The sequence below is a fragment of the Eleutherodactylus coqui genome, chromosome 7 (genome assembly GCF_035609145.1).
Source record: "Eleutherodactylus coqui strain aEleCoq1 chromosome 7, aEleCoq1.hap1, whole genome shotgun sequence".
NCBI lineage: Eukaryota > Metazoa > Chordata > Amphibia > Anura > Eleutherodactylidae > Eleutherodactylus > Eleutherodactylus coqui.
In genome coordinates, this window is record NC_089843.1 from 131,235,188 (window position 1) to 131,261,855 (window position 26,668).

The 26,668-nt window shown below is 44.8% G+C and overlaps 1 protein-coding gene across 4 annotated transcripts in view; it reads right to left on the reverse strand.

Annotated features, from left to right (window-relative positions):
• Positions 1-16,728, reverse strand: part of GAB1 (GRB2 associated binding protein 1) — a 96,767-nt gene extending 80,039 nt beyond the window's left edge. For all 4 annotated transcript variants that reach the window (XM_066573701.1, XM_066573699.1, XM_066573700.1 and 1 more), the window contains exon 1: positions 16,210-16,728. In XM_066573701.1, coding sequence (XP_066429798.1) covers positions 16,210-16,311 — 102 coding nt within the window. In that variant the 5' untranslated portion in view covers positions 16,312-16,728. The remainder of the gene's footprint in view (positions 1-16,209) is intronic.
• Between the last annotated feature and the right edge of the window lie 9,940 nt (positions 16,729-26,668).

Genomic DNA, 26,668 nt, shown 5'->3' on the forward strand with positions numbered 1-26,668 from the left:
CCATGGCTATCATGAAAGCTTAAAATGGGTTTCCCAGGGAGAATACTATTGAAGATCTATCAGGATAGGTTATCAATAGTTGATCAGCTAGGGGGCCGTTGCTTGGTACCCCGACCGATCAGCTGAGCGGGCGCATGCTGTCAGTGGTGCAAATACACTGAGATCGGAGGGGAAGCCTCTGCACCAACCTCCATGTAGTGGACGGCGCTAGTAACTGCAGGCACGGCTCTCACTGATTCCAATGAGAGCCGTGCCTGCAGTTATAAGCACCGGCCACTACAGGTTAGGTCAGCGCGGAGACTTCAGCTCCAAACACAGAGGTCAGAGCGGGAGCCTCCACGTCAAACCCCGTATAATGGCCAGCACTTGTAAGTGCAGGTATCGCTCCCATTGATTTCAACGTGAGCTGGGCCTGCAGTTACAAGCGCCGGCCACTACACTGAGGTCGGCGCAGAGGCTTCCTGATGAGAATTCATCAATTTAAGTTCTATAAAAAAGTAATTATAAGCTTTTAGAATTTAATTATTTTCCTATTACTTTTATTAGAGTAGAGACTCCTAGTCAACTTGTGCAACAAACTAGTTTCTGTGCAAAGGCTCTCATATAGTAAAGACACACACGCATGGTCAGTTATTCTGGGAGGTCAACTGGCCATGAATACGTTTTGGACTGTGGATGAAGTTCGGAGCGCCTCAAGAAAATCCAACTTTTAAAACACAGGCCCGTTTGAGCAACTTGCTAGTGACGACCCGCTGTATACACATGCACCGGCACCCTATGGATAGATTTGGCATACCACAGAAAACCCAACACTTGTCCGCCCCACAACCACATTCCTACAACTATATTTAGCTTACGTTGCACAACTGCTAGATTTAAAAAAAAACATTTCCTTTGTGTATTTCCTGAGACCGAGGGTTTGCTTTCCAGTGGGAATTTTCATTATGTAGAAAAGTGCTTCCATACAAGCAGATGGGGACAATCCCGCAGATTACTTTTTAGAGAAAAAAAAAAAAAAAAAACAAACTCTAAAAATTGTTACCACCATTATAGTTTTGCATTTCCCATATTTTCCTCAAGTCAAAAAATAAAATAAAATTGAGAAGCAGGACATACCAAAAGGAAAGACAAGTCATAGAAGTCTACTCTGCACTCATGATGTGTCCATAGGGGAAAACAAAACCTTATACCTAACAAGATACACTTCCAATGGAATGCTCAAATGCCATGTATAAAGAGACTTTAAAGGGAAGTTCACGTCCAATCACAATCTGAGCTCAACATGTGGACCCTTGCATGGCACATTTGTACACCCCTATACCAGATGTAGGTTGCCAGTCTACTAACTCACAGCATCATAGACCCTTCTAGGTGTAAAACCCTATATGTGCCCATGATAAGCTCATCTCAAACAGGTCTGACACTAAAGTTGCTGTCGCACATTCCAGCAGTCCAGGAATACATTAGCAAGAGGCATATATAGAAATTAGCTGAAATATCTGATGACAGGTACAAACCAATGGAAGTTTAAAGGGATTATTTTCCAGGTTTTTTAATTGGATAGGGTAGTTCCATTAATATCTGAGTGGTAGAGGTCTGACTCTTTGGACCCTGAGCCATCGGCTGATTGAAGGGGCCGTGTCGCTCGTACAAGCGCTGAGGCTTCTTCGGTGTTTCTATCTGTCCAGAGCTGCTGTTCAATGGACAATGCTGCAATACTCAGAACAGCCACTACCAGAAGCATGGCGCTCCGAGTAACAGCAGCTTGCCGGACAGATGTCAACACTGAAGAAGCCGCAGTGCTTGTACAAGTACTGCGACTCCTATTAGCTGATCGTCAGGGGGCCCAAGAGCTGGACCTCCACAGATCAAATATTGGTGGCCTATGCTGAAGATGGGGTATGTTCACACCGTTTGGGGAGTAGGAAAGGGAAATCACTGTGGACAAACTGTTCTGTCCACCGCCGGGTGAACCCAATTGACTATCGTGTGTTTCGCCCACTTTCTGCCCAGTTTCGGCCTACATGCAGCGCTTTTTCTTCCAGTATTTGCAGCTAGATTTCCGATGAAACTGCGGGCTGGAGGTGCCAACACAGATGTGAAATCAACTGTAGGCCATTTTAGAAATTGGTATAACCTCCTTAAATCAAACAAAAGCTGATCTCAGTGGGTAAATGTCTTAGATTATCTTCTGAGTATAATTTCCATCACCATAATTACAAGTAAATTAAATTGCCGTTTGAGCTGCAGACTGTAATACGACAAAGTAGGTGCCCAATTAAACAGATCTGTCCATCATCCAGCACGGTTCTGTTTGCACAAAACTAAAATCTAAGGCACATTTTTATTGAGCCACAAGGAAAAGCACTCAAGGTTTTCATTTGAGAAGAAAAAGACAGATCACCTGCCCAAGACGGTCTACCACAGAGCAAACCAAACCAGAAAATCAAGTTTCAATTACACAGTATACATACAGGTCTTAGGGCAAAGCTGTGGCAAGTCGAAACATTTGTTAGAGAAGTAGAACTTTCAGTGCTTGAGCCTTCACTCCTACTGAGTCATCCGGGGCTCCGACAGAAGAACAACGAAGAACCTTCTCATTGGGGCAAAGATGGACTCAAATGTATTCACCGGTTGTAATGCTTTACTTGGCCTTCTAAGTGTTTTATATATCTGGTGACCACACGATAAAGAGCAATCTAAAGCCATACTAGCTATAATTACCTGTTTTTAATCTAATGCTGCAATAATTACAGTAATATTAGGCAATTAACCCCCATCATAGCACGTGTGGCTTGCAACCCAAGAACGGCGGATGACCATCTAACCTCTAACATGGACATGTCTACAGGCCTGAAAAAACACTTATGGACCCGATAAACCTACATATATGTTCAGATGGTTCAAGAGGGTGGTCTACTCTGGCCCCCCTGGTCTAGATAGGGTGGTTCACACCTGCGTTAGGCATCACTGCAGCGTTTCAGTTTTCGGAGGATATAAAACTAAAATGAACTGATCAGCTTTTTTGAAAACCCATTCTTATTACGGTACAAGAAAAACTGAAGCAAAACGGAACTATGGTTTCAGACTTGCGCTGGGGATTCTCTGTTCGGGCAGCAGGAAAGGAATCCCCGAGGCCGAATGGTTTCATCTCTAGATGGAACTGAATAGAGTCAGGTGGCCCCAATTGACTATAATGGTGTCCTCCCACTTGCCGCCCTGTTGCCTGGTTTTAGGACAAAAGCAGTATTTGCAGCTGGATCTGCGATGGACCTTCCGACGCAGATGTGAAACCACCCGAAAGCCCATTGAAATCAATGGGTGGGGTGGGGGGATTATCAGTTGAATTCAGTTTTACATTCCCCAAAAAGTTAAGCAGAGAGACGGTAACACTGAGTTCCGCTGTAAGGGAGGTGTGAGACCACCCTTAAAAAAGGAACACCCAGGCCGCTTTCAGATCAGTGTATTTTTGCTCCATATTAGGTCTGTGTAGGGGGGAAAGTAATACAGCGCTAATGTAAATCTATAGGGCCAATCACATGGCCTTATTTTTTTACGGCATTTTTAAAAAAATGCAGCATGATCTATTTTTTGCCTATTTGCCTGTCTATTTATATTGTTTTCTACTGGGCAAATACTGATCAATACGGATGAAATATTGATCAAATATGGATGTAAATGTCTTTTGAAATACGCCCGTAATATGGATCCGTGTTTTTATACGCTCGTCTGAAACCAGCCTTAGGGGAGGAAGAATTTACTTAGACCAGCATTTTATACACTAATGTGGCAACGTTATTGGGAGGCACAGGCCTTTTAATAAAGTTGGCACAGCTTTTAGCTGTCCACGAGTCAGAAAAGCAATCTTAAGCCAGCTATAAACACTAGTTAAATCCCCGGCTGGTTGAGCACCATGGCTGCCGGGCTTTGATTACATGGCTGCAGCTACGGTGTGCACCACTGCAGCCAATCACTGGGCTTATCAGTGCAAGACCATTGTGGCCAGTAATTGGCTGCAGCAGGTCTATGTGGGCACATCCCCTCTGCAACGGTTCACAGACCGCCCTGTGGCAAGGACCTGAGCAGAGGTGCTGAACCAGCAGGAGAGAGCAAAAATAAAGCTACACTCATTGCTTCTATTTTAATATTTGGAAATTCGCACCATTTACAGTACAAGCCATGTGGAGAAGATTTAAGAAAAATCTCCTTTGCATGGTGCGCAAGTTTTCCGCAAATTTTAATTTTAGGTACGGTTTTGGCCACAGGGGATTTCCAACAGAAAGGCTATAGAAATTCCATTGCGAAATGCCCACCGTGATTTTGCCTCATGTGACCTAAATGAACATGTGACCATCTCGACTATGACTGCTGCTGGGAACATTTAAAAAAAATTGATTATATATGTCAATTCTTTTCTACAGAATAAACGAATTAACTCAAAATGACACATATCTGATACTGCTTAACAGCCCAATGCAGCCACACACTTAGGCCCTCTTTACACACGCGTATGCGTATTTGCACGTGCCTGAGCATAGCATTTTTATTTCGGAATGACCGATGCTTTTTTGCAGGCGCATTGGCGTATTTTACTGTACTTTTTGTGTGCTATTTTTTCTCTGAAAAAAGGGATATATAAATGGAAAGGAGACTTTTTCGTCACATACGCAATATAGTCAATGGATGATGGAACTGAACAGAAAGATTTCTGTTTGGTTTCACTAGTGATGTCCGTTTAACAAATCTGTTTTTCTATGCGCAGAATATTACAGAGATGAGAAAATAACAGAACAGATCGGTTAAAAAAAAAAAAGGCAAACAACAACAACAACAACAACAAAAAGCTGATAGAAAGGTTTGATCTTCCAGGCCTCTGGAAAAAAAATAAAAAATAAAAAAAACTTTGTCATCAGTTTTGCTAGAAATTCCATAAACAAGCACAACAGATTCATTCAAAACGCCAATGTGAACGAGCTCTTAGAGAAAAGAAATGTACAATGCAAGTAATGGGATACCAAATACAACTTTCTCGAATTCTACCTTTTGCCCTGTTAGGCATCACTATGCCCTTTGTGTCCTATAAATCATGGTTCTACATAGAGGTCAGTGACTAAACACTAGCTTCTGCAGGCAAGAGGCCTAAATATACTGTACTAGCCATGTAGGCTCCCATAAATACCTTAATTTATACCGGACTCTGAACTTTACAACAGGAGGTGTAGTAGGCCGCCTGCACACAAACGGGTCAGATTCTGCATGCACGCGCCCGCAGCGGAATACGACCACAGCTGGCATCTGCGCGTACCCGTACTAGGCCAATGAGGTGGAATCTGAAACCTTTCCACAATGTCAATTGCGCAAGGGCCGCGAGTTAGAAAGCTTCCATTGACTCCAATGGAAGTCATCAAACGCAGAATACCCACTAACATGGAACATGCTACAATTTTTCCTCCGTTCGTGGAAATTGCAATTAGTTTCGGCAAGTGTGCATGAAGAAGCGCTTTTCCGTAGCATGTAACGAACGGTATTTGATGCAAATGCCAACTGCGAATTCCGCAATACATATCAGTTTGTGTGCAGGCGGCCTTCTAGCTATATTATATTTCGCCGGGCCACTCCGGGGGAAAAAAAAACAAAACACATTTTTACATGCCTGACACAGTCGGGGGGGGGGGTCTCCTCTGGGCATTTTAATCCCTTCCCCACAGGGAAGCCCACTGCCAGGCACCATCAATCAGTGATGCAGCAGCCCATTAGTTAAGGCTATACCATTTGTGTCTGCTGGGGAAGGGGGCGGGGTGCAGGACAGTTTAATTATCATGAACTTTTGTTTTCACCTAAATAAGCTACAAACCATAAAGTATATAGTCAGGAAGATTAGCTGTGATCTCCTCTATTATAACTGTGGAACAAGAGCTGTTCTAATCATCAGTAACAGGAGTGCCTGTGTGCCCCTCAAAACCGTTTCTCTGGTAGATCCATGTAACAGCATCACACAGATTGAGAAATTGACTCGAAAATGAACGCATAACCCCAAGCAGATCTGAGCTGGTCAGAATAGAGATCAAATGACCGTCTGAGGAAAAAGAGGCCGGGTGATCCAGACAGAAAGAACGAACCAACCAAGGCAACACTAGCCAACTTATATATACACTGGGGAAATAGCTATATAATGAATGCAACGTCTCAGAAGAATCTGACCTATCCTTCAACCCACACTTAAAAGCCCTCGCCACTTCCAACTCAGAAACATCTCTTAGATACAGTCTTTTGCAGACCCAAGTCAAACCCCCATCATTTCCCATCTGGACTACTGCAATATTCTCTCTCTCTCTCTCCAATTCTGCGTTTTCACTCACATCGCATGATCTTAATCACAAGTTTAAAGGCACCCTGCAGGTCATTTAATTTAGGTTCATCGTTCTTCAGAATTTGTAGTGCAGTAGCTGTAGCATTGTAAGGGTGAATCCCGCGGCATAAACGGACATGCTGAGAATTTAAAAGCCACTCTGCTGGTCAATTTCCTTGTTTTAGGCAGAATTTTTCTGCAGTATGTGGATAAGATTAGTTTGAAGCTCATCTACTTTGCTGCTACAGCCACTTTTCCATACAAAAGGTCTTCGGCGGACCCGTCCTGTGTGTACTTGTCCTTACAGGGGGAGGGAAGGGGTGGGGGAACTGCTCAGATGGAAGCGTATATCGGCTGGCTGCGAACACATCCTCCGATATACGCCCGTGTAAATAAGCCCTAACACCCATTTTGTATTTTTCTGTCAACAGAGCTATATGAAGGTATTGCTTTTTGTGGCGTGAGCTATTATTTCTACCATTTTGAGGTACATATGACATTAGGACCCCTTTTTATTCCGTTATTTGGGCAAGGTGTGAAAAATTAAAAAAAAAAATTTTAAGTCAATTCTGGCAATAGATAATTTTTTTTTTGTCCCACTAGAATTGTATATGCGTTTCAGGTATTGCAGTGTATTGTTCAGCCAGAGCCATTTTATTACACCCTGCCTCTGACAGATGTGGAGGTCTTTGTAACACTGCTTTATTAGAGAAAAATTATTTGAAGAACTTGCATGGCAAACATGGACTAAAGTTAAAGTATGTGTATGGCTGAGTCTTCAATATGCCATTCACCAGACAACTGTTCAATCCTCAACCTACTCCTATCTAATATGGGTGGCGAGCTTTAAGCTATTTTCCTGGAAGCTTCCAACTATTCGGCCCCATTTGGATAAGTTGTGGAAAAATCCAGGGACTGTCAAATTCAGCAAGACACCTAAACGTCACTGACTTTAGATTTCATCCACTGTATAGAAACGGGTGACGTTTCTTTTTGTTGTCTTTAAGCCGTAAATGTACATCAGTAGGACACGATGCAGGTGCGAGACCCTCCGCAAGACATCAAATCTGGTGAGTGGCATTCTGACAATTTGCCAAATCTCTACCTTCAGAAAACATATGACTCTTCCTTTTTAAAATGTCAGTTTTCCATGTGTCAAAAGTGTGAAAACTGACCTGACCTCAAAGGTTAAAAAGAACTTTGTTTTCCTCTATATTATTTGGAAAGTTAACAAATCCGTGCAAATGAAGAAAAAAAAACAATTATAACTAGGAAACAGCTGGTCAGTCTTTAAACCCCTTAGTTGGGCCTCATGCACACTGGTGGGTCGGATTCCGCATTCGGAATCTCGTAGTGGAATCTGGCCCTGGCAGCAGCGGCATCCTGCTTTTCTTTAACCCATTAAGGACCAGGCGCAGTAAATATATGGCGCCTGGTCCTGGGCTTAAAACCCCGCTGATAGTAAAATTACGACGGCGCTTTAGGCCTCCTTAGTAAAAACTGATAACCCGGAGGAGAAGGCAGGAGGGCTTTTAACCCTTTCTGCCTTTTCCTTCCCTGAGTACATAGCGCTCAATGAGCACTGTGTACTAGAAAGTGGAAGTGGAAGGGAGTCTTCCACTCTGGGGGGGGGGGGGGGGTCATGTGCTGCTGGGGTTCCCTGCTACAGCAGAGCTAGAGGGTCATATTAGACCCTGGTCAGCTCTGCCAGTGACTAATGTCACTACAGGGGATGTTTTCCCCTGTAACTGGGGCTCCTATGGATCCCCAGCTACAGTGGGAAAGTGTCAGATAAAAAAAAAAAAAAAGGGAATGTCCCTCAGAGGTCTTACATGACGTCATGGGGGACAAAGATGGTAAAAAACATAATTACATACATAAGTAAACAATATTACAGAATAAAACAACAATATACACATAAGAAAGAAAATAACCCAAAACGACGCCAACAAAAACAGTCCCTATAAGCGCCCTGTAATCCAAAACCATACATACTATATATCAAACCGTCCGAAACAAATAGAGGAACCCGTTCCCATATTTTTTTTATTTAGTATATTTATGCTAAAATAAACTATAAATGTTTAAAAAAAAAAACCAAAAACTGTTTTTCCTGCATTGTACCCCAATAAAACTTAAAAAATATGAAAAAAAGGCAGTGAAAAAGATATTTAAAAAAAATGTTTCCTATGTGAGCAGAAACTGCAATTGCTTTCCTCAATGCAAATCTACCTGTGTGCGCGAGGTCATTCATTTTTATTTTCATCGGTGACCTCTCAAATGCTTCCATTTTTCCTTTGCGCTATTAAATAATTCAACCTCATGGCAACAGCTGCATGTGCTAAAAAGAAAAAAAAAAAAAAAAAAAGGGTAGCTTTTTAAAAAATTATTAATTGACCTCACGGTTTTACCTATACCACAATTTTACCTGCAAAACTGTGTAATTATCACAGCATCATCACACACTGCGGAGTAAATAAGCACCAAAATGCAGATTTTGATGCAGAAGGCACTGGCTGTGCTGCAATGAATGAATTCTTCACATCTGCAAGAAAGAAAGCATGCTGCGGATTGAAAACCCAAACCATGACTATCCTCAGCTGCAGATTTCTGCTCCTACCTTGTACTGTACATCGCTGCGGAATGTTGGCTTTCATCCTGCAACAATGCCGTTGTGTGTGAACTCTCCTTTAAAGGGACCTTGTCACCTACCTAAAGAACCATAAACTAACTACTGAGGCGACAGGGAGATGGTGCTGTACTTTTTATTTCTCGCCCACTTCCTGTGGTGCCCGCCACTGAAATCCACACGCCACATGAAAATGGACTCTTTTCAGAGTCGCGTACGCAGGGTCTCCCATAGAAGAGTGCACACACAGGACTCTGAAAAGCGTCAGGTTTTCGTCCGTTGCGCTGACTTCAGCAGTGGGAACCAGGGTTAAATACTTTAGTGCAGAAATACTGTTGGGAAATAAGCTTTATTTACAGTAAGAAAACTGTTTTGAAGGCCTACTGACGCGAGTTCTCCTCGCCTTCATACTTTGTTTTTCTTTTCAAAGTACAGAGTCTTCAGTTGTTCCCTTCTGATGGCCAATGACAAGCAGCCAGCTTTCAGACTACTTCTGTCTCTTCATAAAGCATGGTTATTCACTACCCAAGAGGAGAACTCGGGGACCGTAGCAATGTGGCCAGAAGGATATGTGCACAGACACACAAAGGGGAAGAAAACTAGTAGAAGAAATAACGAGTACTTCTCTCAATAACGTCTAGTTACAATCAACCCAAAAGCCCCTTAAAGGGCACTTCTCATGAGAGCCCCATAAACTACGTTATGTGGCTGAAAGGTCAGGGAACAGGGAGTGTTTTATGGGGCTCAAAAGGTCATTTTTAACTTTTGCTATTGATGACTGCCAGGTTATCAATAGATGATCTGCGGGGACCCACCGCTTGATGCCGCTGTCACTATGGTTGGTGAAGGAAAGCACTGACCACAGCACAGAGGCCTGCGATGGTACTGCAGCACAGCTCCCATTGAAATTAATTAGAGCAACACATGCAGTACCAACCAAGCACGCTACGCTTTGGTCAGCTCTTTCTGCTTCCTCCGCTGACCATAGTGACAGCGGCACAGAGATTCAGCCGATTGGCAGGGATCCAAGCGGCAGGTCCCCACCGATCATCTATTAATGACCTGTAAATGATCAATAGCAAAATTTTAAATGTTCCAGAATCTCCACTTAAGCTTTAGTAACTTCTGTTTCAGCACAGCTTATACAACCTCATTAGTTAACAACTAGTAATTATTAGGAAATTATAATACTAGTGTTTCTTGTTGCGCAATGCACCATACAGCTGTGCTACATGATACATCCATTATGATCCCCACACATTACACACACAGCTCTACTACATGCATCCTGATTCACACACACAGCTGTGGTACATCCATGCCAATTTCCAGACATCACCAACTCAACAGACTCCTGGATATGATGTTGGTTGGTGATCAGGCCCTGGTCATGTGATCCCTGACTCCACCCACACAGGTAATCACATGACGGTGACATCATAACAGGTCCTGGTGGCTGCTTGTCGGCTTTTCCAGTATAGAGTACCTTCTACCAAACTGCACAATAGCTTTTCCCACAGTAGTGACATCACCGCAGGTCCTTCAGCCCACCAGATCTCTGTGGTGGCGGTAGGTCGGTATCTGTCAGGACCGCTGAGTTGTGTCTGAGATGATAACTGCTTAATTGTATTCTCATTTTGTTATTTTTGTCCTCCCCTTCCAAGAGCCCTAACTTTGTTCTTCTGTCAGGCAGACTCTGTGTTTTGTATATGTTGTAGGACCTGTGATGACGTCACCAGGGGCGGAGCATGAGAAGCACCCACACACATACATACATACATATAATGGACAAGTGGTCATTAATAGTTTGATAAAAGGTTCTGTATAGGTTTTGCATACATAAATCAAGATTTGAACAGCCAAGATACTTTCAGGCCAATTCTACCAAGATATTCTCAACACCAGACAAGTGCTATCTCAGGCAGTGAAAAACGGACCAATTTAACCATGAGTGGATGTGCACTTTACATCAGTCCTTCAGTTTTTGCACTTGTAACATGTGAACGTCATCCATTTTTCATGCCCTTTAAAAAAGTTTAAAAAAAAAATTAAAAAAAAAAGGTCCAATTGATGTCATTTAACACTCCCATTGAAGTCAATGGCTGCATGAAAAAAAAAAAAAACGGCGCATGTGAACACACACACTGACTTTATAGGGCACAAGTGCTGTCTGACTTCTGTCAGTAATACCCATAATAAGGGACTCCTCTAGGAACCAAGTCGAATAGCACAATGTACAGCAACCAAATAGAAGCCGCGAGGGACAATGTATATACTCAACCTGAATAGTAACCAAATATACTTTTATTAACAAACAACCTCAATGTATAAAAGATGCATACATGCTAAATAAAAACAGGGATATAAAAAAACGGACAATCTGAATAACCCTCCATATAGTCAGTGCCATATTATGAAGTGCAAATGCTCAATACAAGGAGGGCTCCTTCACACGAGCGCGTGGTGACCGCATATTACGCATATAATACACTGTACCAATCTGCCATAGGCTTCCACATTGTTGCTCATACATATTGCATGAAAGATGGCAGCATGTTCTGTCCTGGCGCACACACGGCAAGATAGTGTATGGCGATTGGCGGCACACAAGTGCGCAGTGTCATTGCATACTTGCGTGCCACTGAACTGTTATGCAGGAGGAATTAAGCGAATTGCGCTCATGTGAAGCTGCCTGAATCTTGTCATGTAATTCACGAATGTACAACCCAACAGTACGGCTAAAATACATTCATTAATGGCAATAAAGCGCCCGTGCCAAATACGACAAAGAGATGTAATTCATTAATAACATGGCTACTAAAATAAACATATGGAAAACAAACAGCAAGTGCATATGGACCTAAAAAGAACATACGAGGGGGTGTTACCCACCACATGTGCCATGATTGGGTTGTGGTGGGTGACCCCCCCTGTATGGATATATGCATTTTATGTATGGAGGTTGTTTATTAATTAAGGTATATTAAGGTATATAGTCCTATACTGTTTGCGTTAGGCTGTCTGTCCACGACGGAATATCGCTGTTTTTCCCGCGCCCTTGCAAGGCGATGACGTGGAATCTGCGATCTGTCCGCAATGTTAAATGCGGAGGGGCCACGGGTCGAAAGCTTCCATCGACCTCAAATAGCAAAAAGTAGCAAAATTCAGTTGCACTTGTTATAGAGTATAACAAGCAGCCTAGGAATGGAGATAATATCGGGGTCGGATGTGGTGGTCCTCATCGAGTTCTGGCCCGTGAGCGGTGCCAATATATGGCACATCCTTGCTGGAAAGAGGGCGAGAAATGCAACTGCACTATATCAGCAGGGGGCTTTGTTTTGTTATTTTACACCATTTTCTGCTTCTCTTGTTCTCTGACAACCCTTTAAAAAAAAGTAACTCTTTGTCTCCAATCTATCCAGTGAAATCGCTACATAAACTACAATCGGATTATTGTATCCCAAAGCCTGAATCGCAGCTACTGATTTGGTGCTCCTTTCTAAAGTAATGGGATGTTGGTGATGTTCACAAAGCATGTGACAGGTATATACTATCTATATACTGCGGAGTGCTGGGCCATCAGCCTTCCCCCTGTGTGCAGGAATCTGCCCTCTCAGCAAACAGCCAGTCCTGCGCCCGCCTCCTGCCAGCAGCATTCCCACACAGACTACTACTCACAGGAGCAGACTGTTTTGAAATCGAACTCCTAGCTGTGAATACCAAGCGGTGGCGCACACTACAACACTGTTCCCTGCCGCCTGCTGGCACACACCGCACCCCACCCCCAACATAGGTGGCATGGATCCCGACCGGAATGCAGAATGGAATGTGCTATGCCTGCTTCACACTTCTATTTGGGGCGCTTGTCCTACAGGGCGATCGATACAAACCCCACCGCGAAATGCACATTAATTCCATCAAGTGATATCTCACAAGACGCTGCGGCGCTTTACGGATCCCAACGCCAATTATTGACAGAAGTTCTTCCTGATCCACAGATGTATTAAAGAAGTAGCTGGACAACCTACGGAGTGACATGAAGGCACCACTAGGCCGTATTTACACGGGCGATTTCCTAGCACGGCTTCTGTCTAATTAGGATATAGACGGAACTCGCACGAAAAAAAAAAAAAAGACCCGTTATTTCTATACTCTTGTACACATGGGAAGCGAGAATCAGATAGGATAAGCTATGATTTTTCTATTGATTGGGCGATATCGTCCATTATATTCTATGGCAGCAGGAAAGAAAAAAATGCACCGCACTTGTATGGAGATGCGATTTTCATACAAGTGCAATACGATTTTTTATTTTTCTTCGTGATTGCATTGCACAATACTGTTCAGCCGCAGTCTCACACTAGATCTGCTATAAACACACCAATATGAACGCAATAGGACAATTTATGCAACTCAAATTAGGGTAGATTTATGAAACGGTCAAAAAAAACCAAAACTGTCTTTGTTGCCCATAGCGACCAATCGCAGCGCAGCTTTCAATTTTCAGAAAGCATAGTGCAAGATGAAAACCGCGCTGCAATTGGTTGCTATGGGCGACAAAGTTTTTTTTTTAGACACTTTCATAAATCTACCCCCTGTGTATGATAAATTGGGGCTTATTTACCGATACTGTTAAAAAGTTTGGGCAAACTTAGACTAGACAGTCCTAAAATGCACCGGATTCATCACAGTTGCACGGTAAATCTGTCGAAGTTTAAGGCTGTCTAGTCTAAGTTGGTCAAGTTTAAGACAGAAGTTATGCCAATTTTTGACACACCCCTTTTCTACCAAAGAACACCCTTTTATCAGAATCAGCAAGAAAAGTGTCTGGAAGTGTATAAAACACATAGTAAATGTGGCGCAAAACGCGCAAGATAATTTTCTTGTACACTTTGTGCCAGAAAACCATCGAATTTTCAATGGTGAATAAGCCCCGATATGCCGGGCTGAAGTAGCAGTTGGCACACTGGCATAGCTGTGGAGGAGCGAAGGGGCACCAAAGAATCCAGGCGATTGTCTCCTTCCAGGTCTATTCTTGTACAATTAGAGGGTTGGCCGGATCGCATCTGGCAATTCTCAAAACTCGGCACACTTGGACAGATTTATCCATCCATGCTCATTTACAGGGACCAAACATTGAAAAATATGATGTTTACAAAGAACGCTGTGTCCGTAATGCTCCTGCGCCACATTTACAGACCGCTCACCGTGTCACTTATCACCCGCGTCTGATGCTTTTCTATTTGTATGATAAAATAGCGCCAGGTTCAGGGCCAATGACACCCCGCTGATACATCTGACACGCTGCACGCCGCTCCTCAATCTACAAACCTGCTCCAAATGTAAAGCGTGACCTGCGCCATAGTCACATGCTAAGGTGATAACGGAATGATAATCATACATACCATAATAGATGTACGATAGAGGGGACTGATCACCAGGGGTCCATTAAAGGGATATTCCCATCTGGGCTTTTAGAGTCTGATAGAGAAGGGTCCCAGTTATGGAACTGTTCTCTATCTTGAGTTGTGGCCCCGACTGTATGAGGGGGTCGGGAATTACGGAAACAGCCGAAGGGCCGTCTTACTCTAGTCGAAGAGAACAGGAGTTATGGAAGCAGCACAATGTCCAACTCTGTTTCCTCAGCTCCCAACTTATGGAAATAGCAATTTGCTGTGCTATACTGCTCCAGTGACCTTCATTCACTCCTAAGGTAGTTAAAGGGGTTGTCCAATTGTAAACTTGCTTGTTCAGCCTCAGGATAGGTCATCAACAGTACATTAGCAAGGACCTCGGACAATCGACTGCTCTCTTGGGTTTTGCATTGAGCCTTTTTCTGCAGGAAGCAGACAGCTCCGTTCCCACTGCAGGGGCTCAACTTGGTATTGCAGGCCAGGTTAATACTGAAATGAATGGACACTTGGCCTGCAATACCAAATCAGTTCATTGCAGTGGTAAGCAGAAGTCAGCTTAGTGAATGAGCTCACCAGCCTGGCATACAGCTGATCAGTGGTCATTCCAGACGGCAGACCCTCACATATCAACTATTGATGACCTATCCTGGACAATCCCTTTAAGGAAACCCAATATCACAGTTGTGCTTAGCCATATGTCTGTCCTCCTGACCGCCTCATATAGAGTGATATTCTCCTCCTGGCTATGTTTGTCCGAGACCGGAGCTGCCCTTTAACTTGGAATACATTCATCAGGGTTCAAGTTTTTATTGGCTACAGTAGCCAACATGCTGCACTATTCTGAATGTCACAAAGTATCAAAATGCTGATACAACGTAACGAATGGCAGTGTGAACCGAGACAAATAAACAGAATATAGAACAAAAATAATACATGTCAACAGGAAGGTTCAGCCGGCGGTATTCCTGGATATCACTGGACATAAAGCCCCGGCAGTGCAAGACTGGGAAAAGAGATCTTAAAGGGGTTTTAGGGGCACTTTGTATTGACGACCTATCCTCAAGATAAGTCATCAATAGCTGATCAGCCGGGGTCCGCAGCTCGAGACCCCAAACGATCAACTGTTCAGGTACCTGCTGTAACTGGCAAAATACACATAGTGGGCGATACTGGTAACTGCAGGCTGAGGTCTCATTAAACAGCAATGACAGCTGTGCCTGCAATTCCCAACACTGCCACAACACATGGGTGGCAGTATCTGCTTCTGCTTTAACCCATGTATTGCGGCGCTCTCAGCGGGCGCCCAAACAGCTTATTGGTCAGCATATCGAGCAGCGGACATCAGCCGATCAATGACAAATGCCTGGAGAACCCTGTAACTCACCAACATACATGGGAGCGGAGTACAATCCACTTTCATAGGACTTCTTCTATACTAAGCGCTGCGGAATAAGTTGGCGGTATACAAATAAAGATTATTATACTGGATCAAGATCTGTCCTGTAACCGGACCGCGGGTCACCCAGCCAGGACCCCATCCGGGGGGTTACGGGGTCATTCCTACTCAGTATGGTGAAGGGTTAAAAATGTGCTAATTAGGAGAATATCGATTTATTGCACTTTGGAAGAATCTGTATGGGAAGGAGCAGGAAACTAGTAGATCACCAGCCCCGACCTGCTGGATATACAGCTGCTAAGCCTCCAGCTGCTGCCAAACTACACCCTGCCTAGGCTATGCTGAGAGTTGTAGTGCCGCAGGTAGGTACATGAGGGTAGTGCCCCCCGCCGCACGGAGGCCCGCTGCTCGCCATACTTACAAAGCGCTTTAACTTTTTCTCCGGCGGTGATTTCCGAAGCCATCCCGAGCAGACCACCTCCCCGCCGCCGCCCGCTCCGCCGCCGCCTCCCGAGCTCATCATCCTCGTCAGTGTCCCCTCCGGACGGGCTCCGGACTCTCTCCCGCTCACCGCTGCGGACGGGGAAACTTCAGGAAAACTTTAGGAGCAGCTCCGGGGACGGAGTGTGATCCCTGCCTCCTCTCCGGCGCCCCTTTCCCCGGCAGGAGTCGCTGGGCGGTCGGTCGGGCTCTTCCGCCTCTTCTTCTTCCTTCGGCCACAAGTTTCCCCTTCCCCCTAAATAACAGTGGACGGGTCTCTGCCCTTGTTTGTTCTATGGCAGCGGAGCGGCGCACCGGTCCCGGGCGGGGGGAGGCCGCGCTAGGTCCCGTCTTCTTGTGATATCGCACGGGATAAATTATGAAAGAGAAACATTTTTTTTTCTTTCCCAACTGTAAATCTGTGTTTGTTTCTTCCTCCTCCTTCTTCTCCCTGTGTCCCTTCAGCCCTCCTCCTCGGCCGCCCCTTGCTGTCAGCGTCGTCCCGCTATCCCTCCCAGTTTCCCGTCCCGCCTTCTTCCCTCCGGAGCAGCGCAGTTGTCTCCTCGGAGTTACCTGCTGCCGTGTTACTCCCCTCACTCACATAGCAGACAAGTCCCTGAAGTGCTGGTGTCATTGACTGCACCCTATACTAGAGACCCCCACTTAGTAGCTGGTGTCACTGACTACCCCCTGTACTAGAGACCCCCACTTAGTAGCTGGTGTCACTGACTGCCCCCTGTATTAGAGACCCCCACTTAGCTGGTGTAACTGACTGCCCCCTGTACTAGAGACCCCCACTTAGTAGCTGGTGTCACTGACTGCCCCCTGTACTACAGACCACCACTTAGTAGCTGGTGTCACTGACTACCCCTGTACTAGAGACCCCACTTAGTAGCTGGTGTCACTGACTGCCCCCTATACTAGGGACCCCCACTTAGTAGCTGGTGTCACTGACTGCCCCCTGTACTAGAGACCCCCACTTAGTAGCTGGTGTCACTGACTGCCCCCTGTACTAGAGACCCCCACTTAGTAGCTGATGTCACTGACTGCCCCCTGTACTAGAGACCCCCACTTAGTAGCTGGTGTCACTGACTGCCCCCTGTACTAGAGACCCCCACTTAGTAGCTGGTGTCACTGACTGCCCCCTGTACTAGAGACCCCCACTTAGTAGCTGGTGTCACTGACTGCCCCCTGTACTGGAGACCCCCACTTAGTAGCTGGTGTCACTGACTGCCCCCTGTACTGGAGACCCCCACTTAGTAGCTGGTGTCACTGACTGCCCCCTGTACTACAGACCCCCACTTAGTAGCTGGTGTCACTGACTGCCCCCTGTACTAGAGACCCCCACTTAGTAGCTGGTGTCACTGACTGCCCCCTGTACTACAGACTCCCACTTAGTAGCTGGTGTCACTGACTGCCCCCTGTACTAGAGACCCCCACTTAGTAGCTGGTGTCACTGACTGCCCCCTGTACTACAGACCCCCACTTAGTAGCTGGTGTCACTGACTGCCCCCTGTACTACAGACCCCCACTTAGTAGCTGGTGTCACTGACTGCCCCCTGTACTACAGACCCCCACTTAGTAGCTGGTGTCCCTGACTGCCCCATGTACTACAGACCCCCACTTAGTAGCTGGTGTCCCTGACTGCCCCCTGTACTAGAGACCCCCACTTAGTAGCTGGTGTCACTGACTGCCCCCTGTACTAGAGACCCCCACTTAGTAGCTGGTGTCACTGACTGCCCCCTGTACTAGAGACCCCCACTTAGTAGCTGGTGTCACTGACTGCCCCCTGTACTAGAGACCCCCACTTAGTAGCTGGTGTCACTGACTGCCCCCTGTACTAGAGACCCCCACTTAGTAGCTGGTGTCACTGACTGCCCCCTGTACTAGAGACCCCCACTTAGTAGCTGGTGTCACTGACTGCCCCCTGTACTAGAGACCCCCACTTAGTAGCTGGTGTCCCTGACTGCCCCATGTACTACAGACCCCCACTTAGTAGCTGGTGTCCCTGACTGCCCCCTGTACTAGAGACCCCCACTTAGTAGCTGGTGTCACTGACTGCCCCCTGTACTAGAGACCTCCACTTAGTAGCTGGTGTCACTGACTGCCCCCTGTACTAGAGACCCCCACTTAGTAGCTGGTGTCACTGACTGCCCCCTGTACTACAGACTCCCACTTAGTAGCTGGTGTCACTGACTGCCCCCTGTACTAGAGACCCCCCTTAGTAGCTGGTGTCACTGTCTGCCCCCTGTACTAGAGACCCCCACTTAGTAGCTGGTGTCACTGACTGCCCCCTGTACTACAGACCCCCACTTAGTAGCTGGTGTCACTGACTGCCCCCTGTACTAGAGACCCCCACTTAGTAGCTGGTGTCACTGACTGCCCCCTGTACTACAGACCACCACTTAGTTGCTGGTGTCACTGACTGCCCCCTGTACTAGAGACCTCCACTTGGTAGCCAGCTTCACCACTTTGGCCTTCAGAACCGCAGTAATTTGTGGCTCGGATGACATGTCTGCCAGCGCTTGTCGCCGTCCCCATGTTTTGTAGCCCGTTTGGATGCAGCCTCAGTGCAATGTTGCGAGAGAAAAAAAGCGACATATTTAATCTTTGTGCGATGCGCTATTTTTTATCTCCCATGTTTTCTTATAGAGCCTTCTTGTTTACCGCACAAAACGATTTTCGTGCGATGTGATTCTAACACTAGAAACGCCTTTTGATTTTCAGGATAAAAAAAAATCACACGTTTTTATCGCGGGCGGTAGTGATGCGCAATTGTTCTCAAGACAAAAGCATCGCTAACGCTCCAAAATCGCGGGAACAAAGCGGCAACATCACTGCGATTGTCTAGCTGCAATATCACTGTCGCCCGTGAGAAAAAGGCCTTAGGTCTCATGTCCACGGACAAAGTTAAATTGTGGAATCCACGCGGATGATCTGCAGTTCAATAAGCCCATAGACATTCATTGTACATCCGCAGGTAATTAAAGACCTGCGGGTGTCATTTTTTCCCGTTGTGCGGATCGCATGCGCACGAAAGAAGCCACAATATGCTTCATTTTCTGCCGTTTCCCGCACAAACGGCTTTCATTGGAGTCAATGAAGGAAAGCAGGAAATTGTTTTTTAAAAAGCACGGCGCATGCGGAGGCCGCGCCAAGCGCATCCGCCATCCAGAAGAAAGAGGAACCAGCCGCTACAGAGAAAACCCGCACGGCAGTCGGACAGCTGAGTAAATGTCTTCTAAGGGCTCGTGCCTGCGGGCACGGCTGGAATCCTCTGTAGGATTCTGCACTGGGAATCTGTGCGGGCCCGTGGACATGAGGCCTAAAGCTAATTTCACACGGGCGAGCACAAGATCGGGCCGTGTAACTCAGTCCGATATTGCGTTCATTAACATGCGATTTTCCTGCGGATGTGAGGCTTTTTTGTGTCAAAAACGCCTCGCATTACTTCAGGGAATTAGTGATCAGCGAGTGCAATGTTTTTGCAGGCTCCATTGACAATGGGTGAGGAGTTCCAAGGCAATGCCCAAACATAGGACATGTCATGATGTTTTTACCACACCGCAATGCATGGTAAAAAAAAACGCCCATTCTTAGGTATATGACCTCATTTAAAAGAATTGGGTGCATATGCGCACTAGATTTCTGCGTCTCACAACACACAAATCTTGCGCGACTTTTTCTCGGCCGTGTGAAAGCGGCCTAACTGCCTGTGTGACTAGTGAGCGACCTCTTGCTCAGTATATCCTGAAACAGAACGACTGGCAACTACTGAGAGACTTCTACCTTAGTAGCCTGTTGGGGCCGTGTTTACACAGGCCGACGGTGACCTGTAATCGCTTACGTGAACGATTAGTCGGGCTGTGTAAAAGCTATTCATAGATTCCACTAGGTGAAGAAGTCATTCTACAGAAATATTGGCCCATCTAGACAGGGTAACTCATTGCAGTTGCTGGAAATGTGATGGAGGTACTGAGAGGCTCTAAAGAGAAGGAGGAACAGTCCATTAAAGGGATTGACTTTTGGGAGTTTTTTTATCAACTATCATAAGGATGGGTCATTAATAGATGATCTGTGGGGGTCTGTTGTTCGCAATCCTCGCTGATCAGCTGATTGCAGGACTCCTTTCAGTACAGACCGTGCTGGAAGCAGATAGCTCTGTCTATTGCAAAGGGCCAGTTTGGTACAGCATACCACCACCAATCATCAAAGATGTAATGACTAAAGGCCCATTTACACGCAAAGACAATCTTTTAAACAATTGAAAGATTGACAGTTTTAGCAATAGTTTTCTGAAAAGTGCCAATGGACACCAATGTCCATTAGCACTTTATAATCTTCATTTGCGTGTAAATAAGCCTCGAGGAGTTGTTTGCAGAACTCAGCATGTGGTCTGAGCTCTGCATACAGCTTATTTGTTCTGGCACGGGCTGTCGGCTGAATACAACGTTATCTCCGACTCCCATGCAGAACACAGAGTGTGGTCTGCGTTATCTACTCTCCAGCTGAACAATGGATTTTAAGCTCCCCTTAAAATCATCGTTCAGCCGAAAAGTAAACGATGGTAGTGTTTACACACAACGATTATCGCTCATATGCCGTCATTTTCTGTTTCTCTTAGACATCAATAGCACTTGAACTGGTCATTTTCTGTTATAGCCCATTCATGCTAAGGAACAACAAATTATGTGTTTGGACAAGTTAGTTGGGCCACCAGCGTTGTATTCGAGTGCAATCTGCTTGACTGTGCAACATCTGTTGACAGCCTCCTCTGAGATTTTTACTGATGAGTTATGTCCACAGGATCCCCCTATGCTGGATGTTTTGTCCTTCATCACAACCATATTCCGTATACTCTCAATCACCGTTACACAAGAAAACCACACAAGGTTAGCCATTTTTGAAATAGTCACCCCAAGCTAGTCTAACATCAATGACCGGAACTTATTTCATTTTCCCATTCTAATGTGGATTCAAACTGAAACCGGTCAAAGCACATCAACAAACTGGAACAAGTTCAGAGAGGAGCTACCAGGATGATGAGCAACCTGCCAACTATGTCCTATGAGGAACTGTTAAAGGATCTGGGAATGTTTAGCTTGCCAAATAGAAGGCTGAGAGGAGACTGCATAGCTGTCTACAAATATCTGAAGGGCTGTCACAGTGCAGAGGGATCAGCCCTATTGTCATTTGTACAAGGAAAGACTAGAAGCAATGGGATGAAACTGAAAGGGAGGAGACAGATGAGATATTAGAGAAAACTTTCTGACAGTGAGGATGACCACTGAGTGGAACAGGTTGCCACGGGAGGTGGTCAGTTCTCCTTCAATGGAAGTCTTGAAACAGAGGCTGGAAAGACAGATTTAGTGAATCCTGCACTGAGCAGGGGGTTGGACCCGATGTCACTCCTGTGTTGTCTTTGCTGAGTGCTTAAGGTCACTGTCTTGTTGGAAGATAAACCTTCTGCCCAGTCTGAGGTCCCTTGTGCTCTGTATCAGCTTTTCATTAAGAATATCTCTGTACTTTGCTTCATTTAGATTTCTGTCAACCTTGACCAGTTTTTCTGTCCCAGATGCTAAAAAAAACACTCCCACAGCATGATGCTGCCACCATCAAGCTTCACTGTAGGGATGGTATTGGGTAGGTGATGGGCAGTGCCTGATTTGCTCCAGACTTAATTCTTGGAATTGAAGCCAAAAAGTTCAGTATTGGTTTCATCAGACCAAAGGACCTTGTTCCTCACAATCTAAAAGCACTTTAGGTGTTTTTTTGGCAAACTCCAAGCAGGCTTTCATGGTTCTTACTGAGGAGAGGCTTATTTTTGGCTACTCTGCCATAAAGCCAAGATTGGTGGTGGGCTGCAGTGATGGGGTCAGTTCAGCTCTGTTTTGTCCTCAGGCGGAGCCGTTCGGCCATAGGGAATCCCCTTTCCTGCTCCCTATCTTTCCATTTCCATCTCTCTAATGGAGGAGAGAGTGTAGTTATTGCTTGTCCTCACAAAGAGGGATAGAAAATCATGTTTTTGGATATCCTGAATAACATGGGAGGTAAATGCAGTTTCTATTGTATATTGTAGAAGCCCCTTCTGGAAAATTCATGCACTTTACACATAACTATGTAACATTTAAGGCTCTGTTCACTCCACAGTTTCATACTACATCGGTATGTTACCTATACAGTCCCTCCCACTCTCTATGGTGTATGTTTGCAGCCACTTCTCTGTGCCCACTGTTTGCATCCCCTTTATACAAAATAAGCCTCACTACTCATTTTGTGTTGAGGGTAATGGTGTCATCTCTCAGAATCAGTTTCATATGTGCCTGGGAAAAGGGGCATACTATATTGGCAGTATTTTATTCCGGGGTCACAGTTTGTGGCACTGTTATATTCAGTGGGCAAAGTGTGTGACACTATTATTATTATTTTCAGAGTGCCATCTATAGTAATGTTATATTCATGAGCCACAGTCTGTGGCTGTATGAGAAGGTTGTTTTAATGTAAGGGGCTATTTTCACAGGTGTATGCCATTTCAGTGCATGAAAATCACTCCATTTTCACTGCATGCATATGTGTGTATTTGGTGCATACATGTTTTTATTGCCCTTGTATTTACTGCATTTTCCGTGTGTGCAAAAAAAAACAAAAAAAAACCCAAGGAGGATAAATCGATCCAATTTTTTTTTCTCCTGGCTTCATGCATAAAAACACAGTGAATACAAATGTAACATGAGTATTCACTGTGTTTTTAAAATACTCCCATACACTTGAATGCATATTTCTAGTCCATAATACAGACCAAAATGAAGCATTTTTTTCACAGATGTCAAAATACCACCAATGGAAACCGATGACGTTCTATGCTGTCCATATCGCACCCGTAAAAAATATGGATGTAACATCAACGCAAAATACACCCGTATGAATGAGCCCTAAGGAAGTCAGAAAACGGTGAGCCAAAGATGTACATCTTGCAAATCTTGTGTCATTGAGGTCATAGAGGTCTGGCGTAGATGGAGAAGAAAAGGAGCGAGAACAACTTCAATAATGTTAACCTGCGAATTACTGAATGTCATTGTTTATTTGGCCACCATTGCTATAGACAATCAAAACAACTGGAACATGATGTATTTTGGGTTATTCCATGGTACTTGTCTCAGAAGCCGAGATTTGCTCTTTGAGGCTGCAGATTACATGTCATGTTTTATTCCATTAAACGTGCATCTGAAGTATTTCACTTGGCTGTATTATTTTTCATCAGTATGTAATGATGAAGTAGGTCTTGTAGATGGCTGTACGTACAATTTACAAGTCTTTGTAGCATCGGTATGCTCTAAATGTGATATGTTTGCTAAATATACAGTACTTAGCAGCAAAACATCAGTAGAGATCTAAGGGCAGCCATACAAACCATTAAGCTTCTGATTGTACTAGGATATATAATATTGTTAAAAGGTATTTTGGCTCACATTAAGATGGTCAAGTTAGAAAATATATAGCATATTAGGTTGGATGTGAGCCACAGTATCAATTTACTAGATTCATGCTATGCAATTAAATAAGTGAAAATGATCTGGCTATTTTTATATTGTCTATAGGTTTTGATGTAATGCTGTACACAAGCTATCTATATAAAGCAGTACACCTATTAATTCAATAATGACATATTAGTTCTCACTGCAGACTCTTAACAAACAGCAAGACAAATTTGTGACTTTTTTCCACCAGAAAACTGGTGTTATGACATGTAATATAGCGATCACAGTGCTGAAATGTTTGTGTGGCTGCTGTAAGCATGTAGGATGCTCTGGAGAGAACTGGGTGGTGGTTGCTCTTGGGCTATTGTCCCTTCTGCCCTCCCTACAGTAGCAGTGGAAGGTGTGTAAACCTTTTCCTTCCATGGTTTTTCTTTTTTTTCTTTTCTACATTGTAGATTCATATTGAAGACCTAAAAACTATGAAAAAACACACAGGGAATTAAGTAGTATACAAAAAAAGTGTAGAACCAACCAGAATATAGTTATATAGTTTAGATTCTTCAAAGTAGCCCCTTTTTGCTTTGATGACAGGTTTGCACACTCTTGGCATTCTCTCAATCAGCTTCATCGGGTAGTCTACTGGAATGGTTTTCCAACAGTCTTGAAGGAGTTACCAGAGGTGTTGAGCACTTGTTGGCTGCTTTTCCTTTACTCTGTGGTCCAACTCATCCCAAACCACCTCAATTGGGTTTAGGTTGGTGACTCTGCAGGCCATGTCATCTGACATAGCAGTCCATCAGCCTTCTTCGTGGTTAAATAGCCCTTAGATAGCCTGGAGGTGTGTTGGGGGGTCATTGTACTGTTGAAAAACAAATGATGGTCCCACTAGGCAAAAAGCAAGAGGGATGGCATGTTGCTGCAGAATGCTGTGGTAGCCATGCTGGTCAAGTGTGCCTCGGATTTTGAATAAATCGCCAATCTAGCACCCCCAACACTATCCCACTTCCTCCTCCATGCACCACAGTGGGAATCACACATGTAGAAACCATCTGCTCACATTTTCTGTGCCTCACAAAAACATGGCGATTGGAACCAAAAATAAAGATTTGACATGGTTTAATGTCCATTCCTTGTGTTTATTGGCCAAAACAAGTCTCTTCTTCTTGTTGATGTTCCTCAGTAGTAACTTCTTTCCAGCAAATTGACCATAAAGGCCATATTCCCGCAGTCTCTTCTGAACAGTTGATGCTGAGATCCATCTGCTACTTGATCTTTGTGAAGCATTTATGTTGGCTCTAATCTGAGGTGCTGTTAATTTGCGGTTTCTGAGGCTGGTAAATCTAATGAATTTATCTTCTGTAACAGATGTAACTCTTGGTCTTCTTTTTCTGGGGCAGTCTTCATAAGAGCCAGTTTTATTATAGCGTTTGATGGTTTTCATGACTGCTCTTAAGGATACCTTCAAACTTCTTAAAATTTTCCATATTGACTGACCTTCATGTCTTAAAGTAATGATGGTCTGTTATTTTTCTTTACTTAGTTGAGTGGCTTTTGACATAATGTGGATTACAACAGTAGTTGAATAGGGCAAAGCATTTTATGGAACTATGTTCTCAAACACATAAAGAAGGCAAAAAAATTCACAAATTAACCATTGACATACCTGTTAATTGAAAAACATTCCAGCTGACTGGGGGAATGCCCTAAGTGTTCAAAAGTGTCATCTATGCAAAAGGGAGCTAAATCAGTCACTATCAAATGGGTCTGACAGTACTGCTCAAACTTTAAGACTGGGTTCCCAACGGACAAAAATCCAGCGTAAATCTCGCGGCTTGGCTGCACGGAAAAACCACAACCTCAAAACCTGCGGCATTTTGCTGCGGGTTTTGGAGCGGTTTGGCCGCCGGCCTTCCATTGTGGCTTTCCCTCCCCATAGAGAGGAGTGAGGCTGCAACAGAAAAAAAAAAAAGAATTGACATGCTGCGGCTGTCAATTCCATGCTGCATCGCCGGTTCTGCCCGGCTTTGCCGTGACGGATTTGCCGCCCCATGTGGACGAGATTTTTGCAAAATCTCGTCCATATGGTTGGCTAATCCTGGGGTTAGGAGCCATGGGCGAATTTGTCGCACGGAATTTCCCCGGCAAATCCATCCTGTGTGAACCCAGCCTAAGGGATTTAAGCTGATGATGAAGAGAAGCAACATTTAAAGCAGACCTGTCAACAGAGTTCGTCGCCCAATATATGGCCACCATGGCAGGAGGATTGTTTTATTAGGCAAAATTGCACAAAACATATTGTGATGCTTGACTAAGGGTTCGTTCACATCAGCATCAGAGGTTCCGTTTGGAGCCTCTAACGCGGATTTCTGCTAGGACAGGACAAAATAGCACAGCAAGCTGTATTCTTTCATCCTGTAAGTTTCAGCAAACTGCTGGACTGCTGGCCAGAAATCGAATAGACTCCATTATAATCAATGGGGGTCTGTTCAGCGCTGTTTGGTTCCATCATAAAATATAACTATGCAGCGAGAGGGTGTCATTTCCTGTTCCCCGAAGATGGAACTCCCTAACACTGATGTGAAAGACCCCTAATAGGAGTGATCAAACAATACACCGCACACATAATTACTAGTCCAATGTATTGAGGAGAGCACCCCACCCAGCAGTGATTGACAACTGGCTATTGTGTATCTAGTAGGGATGAGCGAGCGTACTCGGAAAAGCACTACTCGCTCGAGTAATTTGCTTTATCCGAGTATCGCTGTGCTCGTCCCTGAAGATTCGGGTGCCGGCACGGAGCAGGGAGCTGCAGGGGAGAGCGGGGAGGAACGGAGGGGAGATCTTTCTCTCCCTCTCTCCCGCCCGCTCTCCCCTGCTCCCCGCTGCGACTCACCTGTCAGCCGCAGCGGCACCCGAATCTTC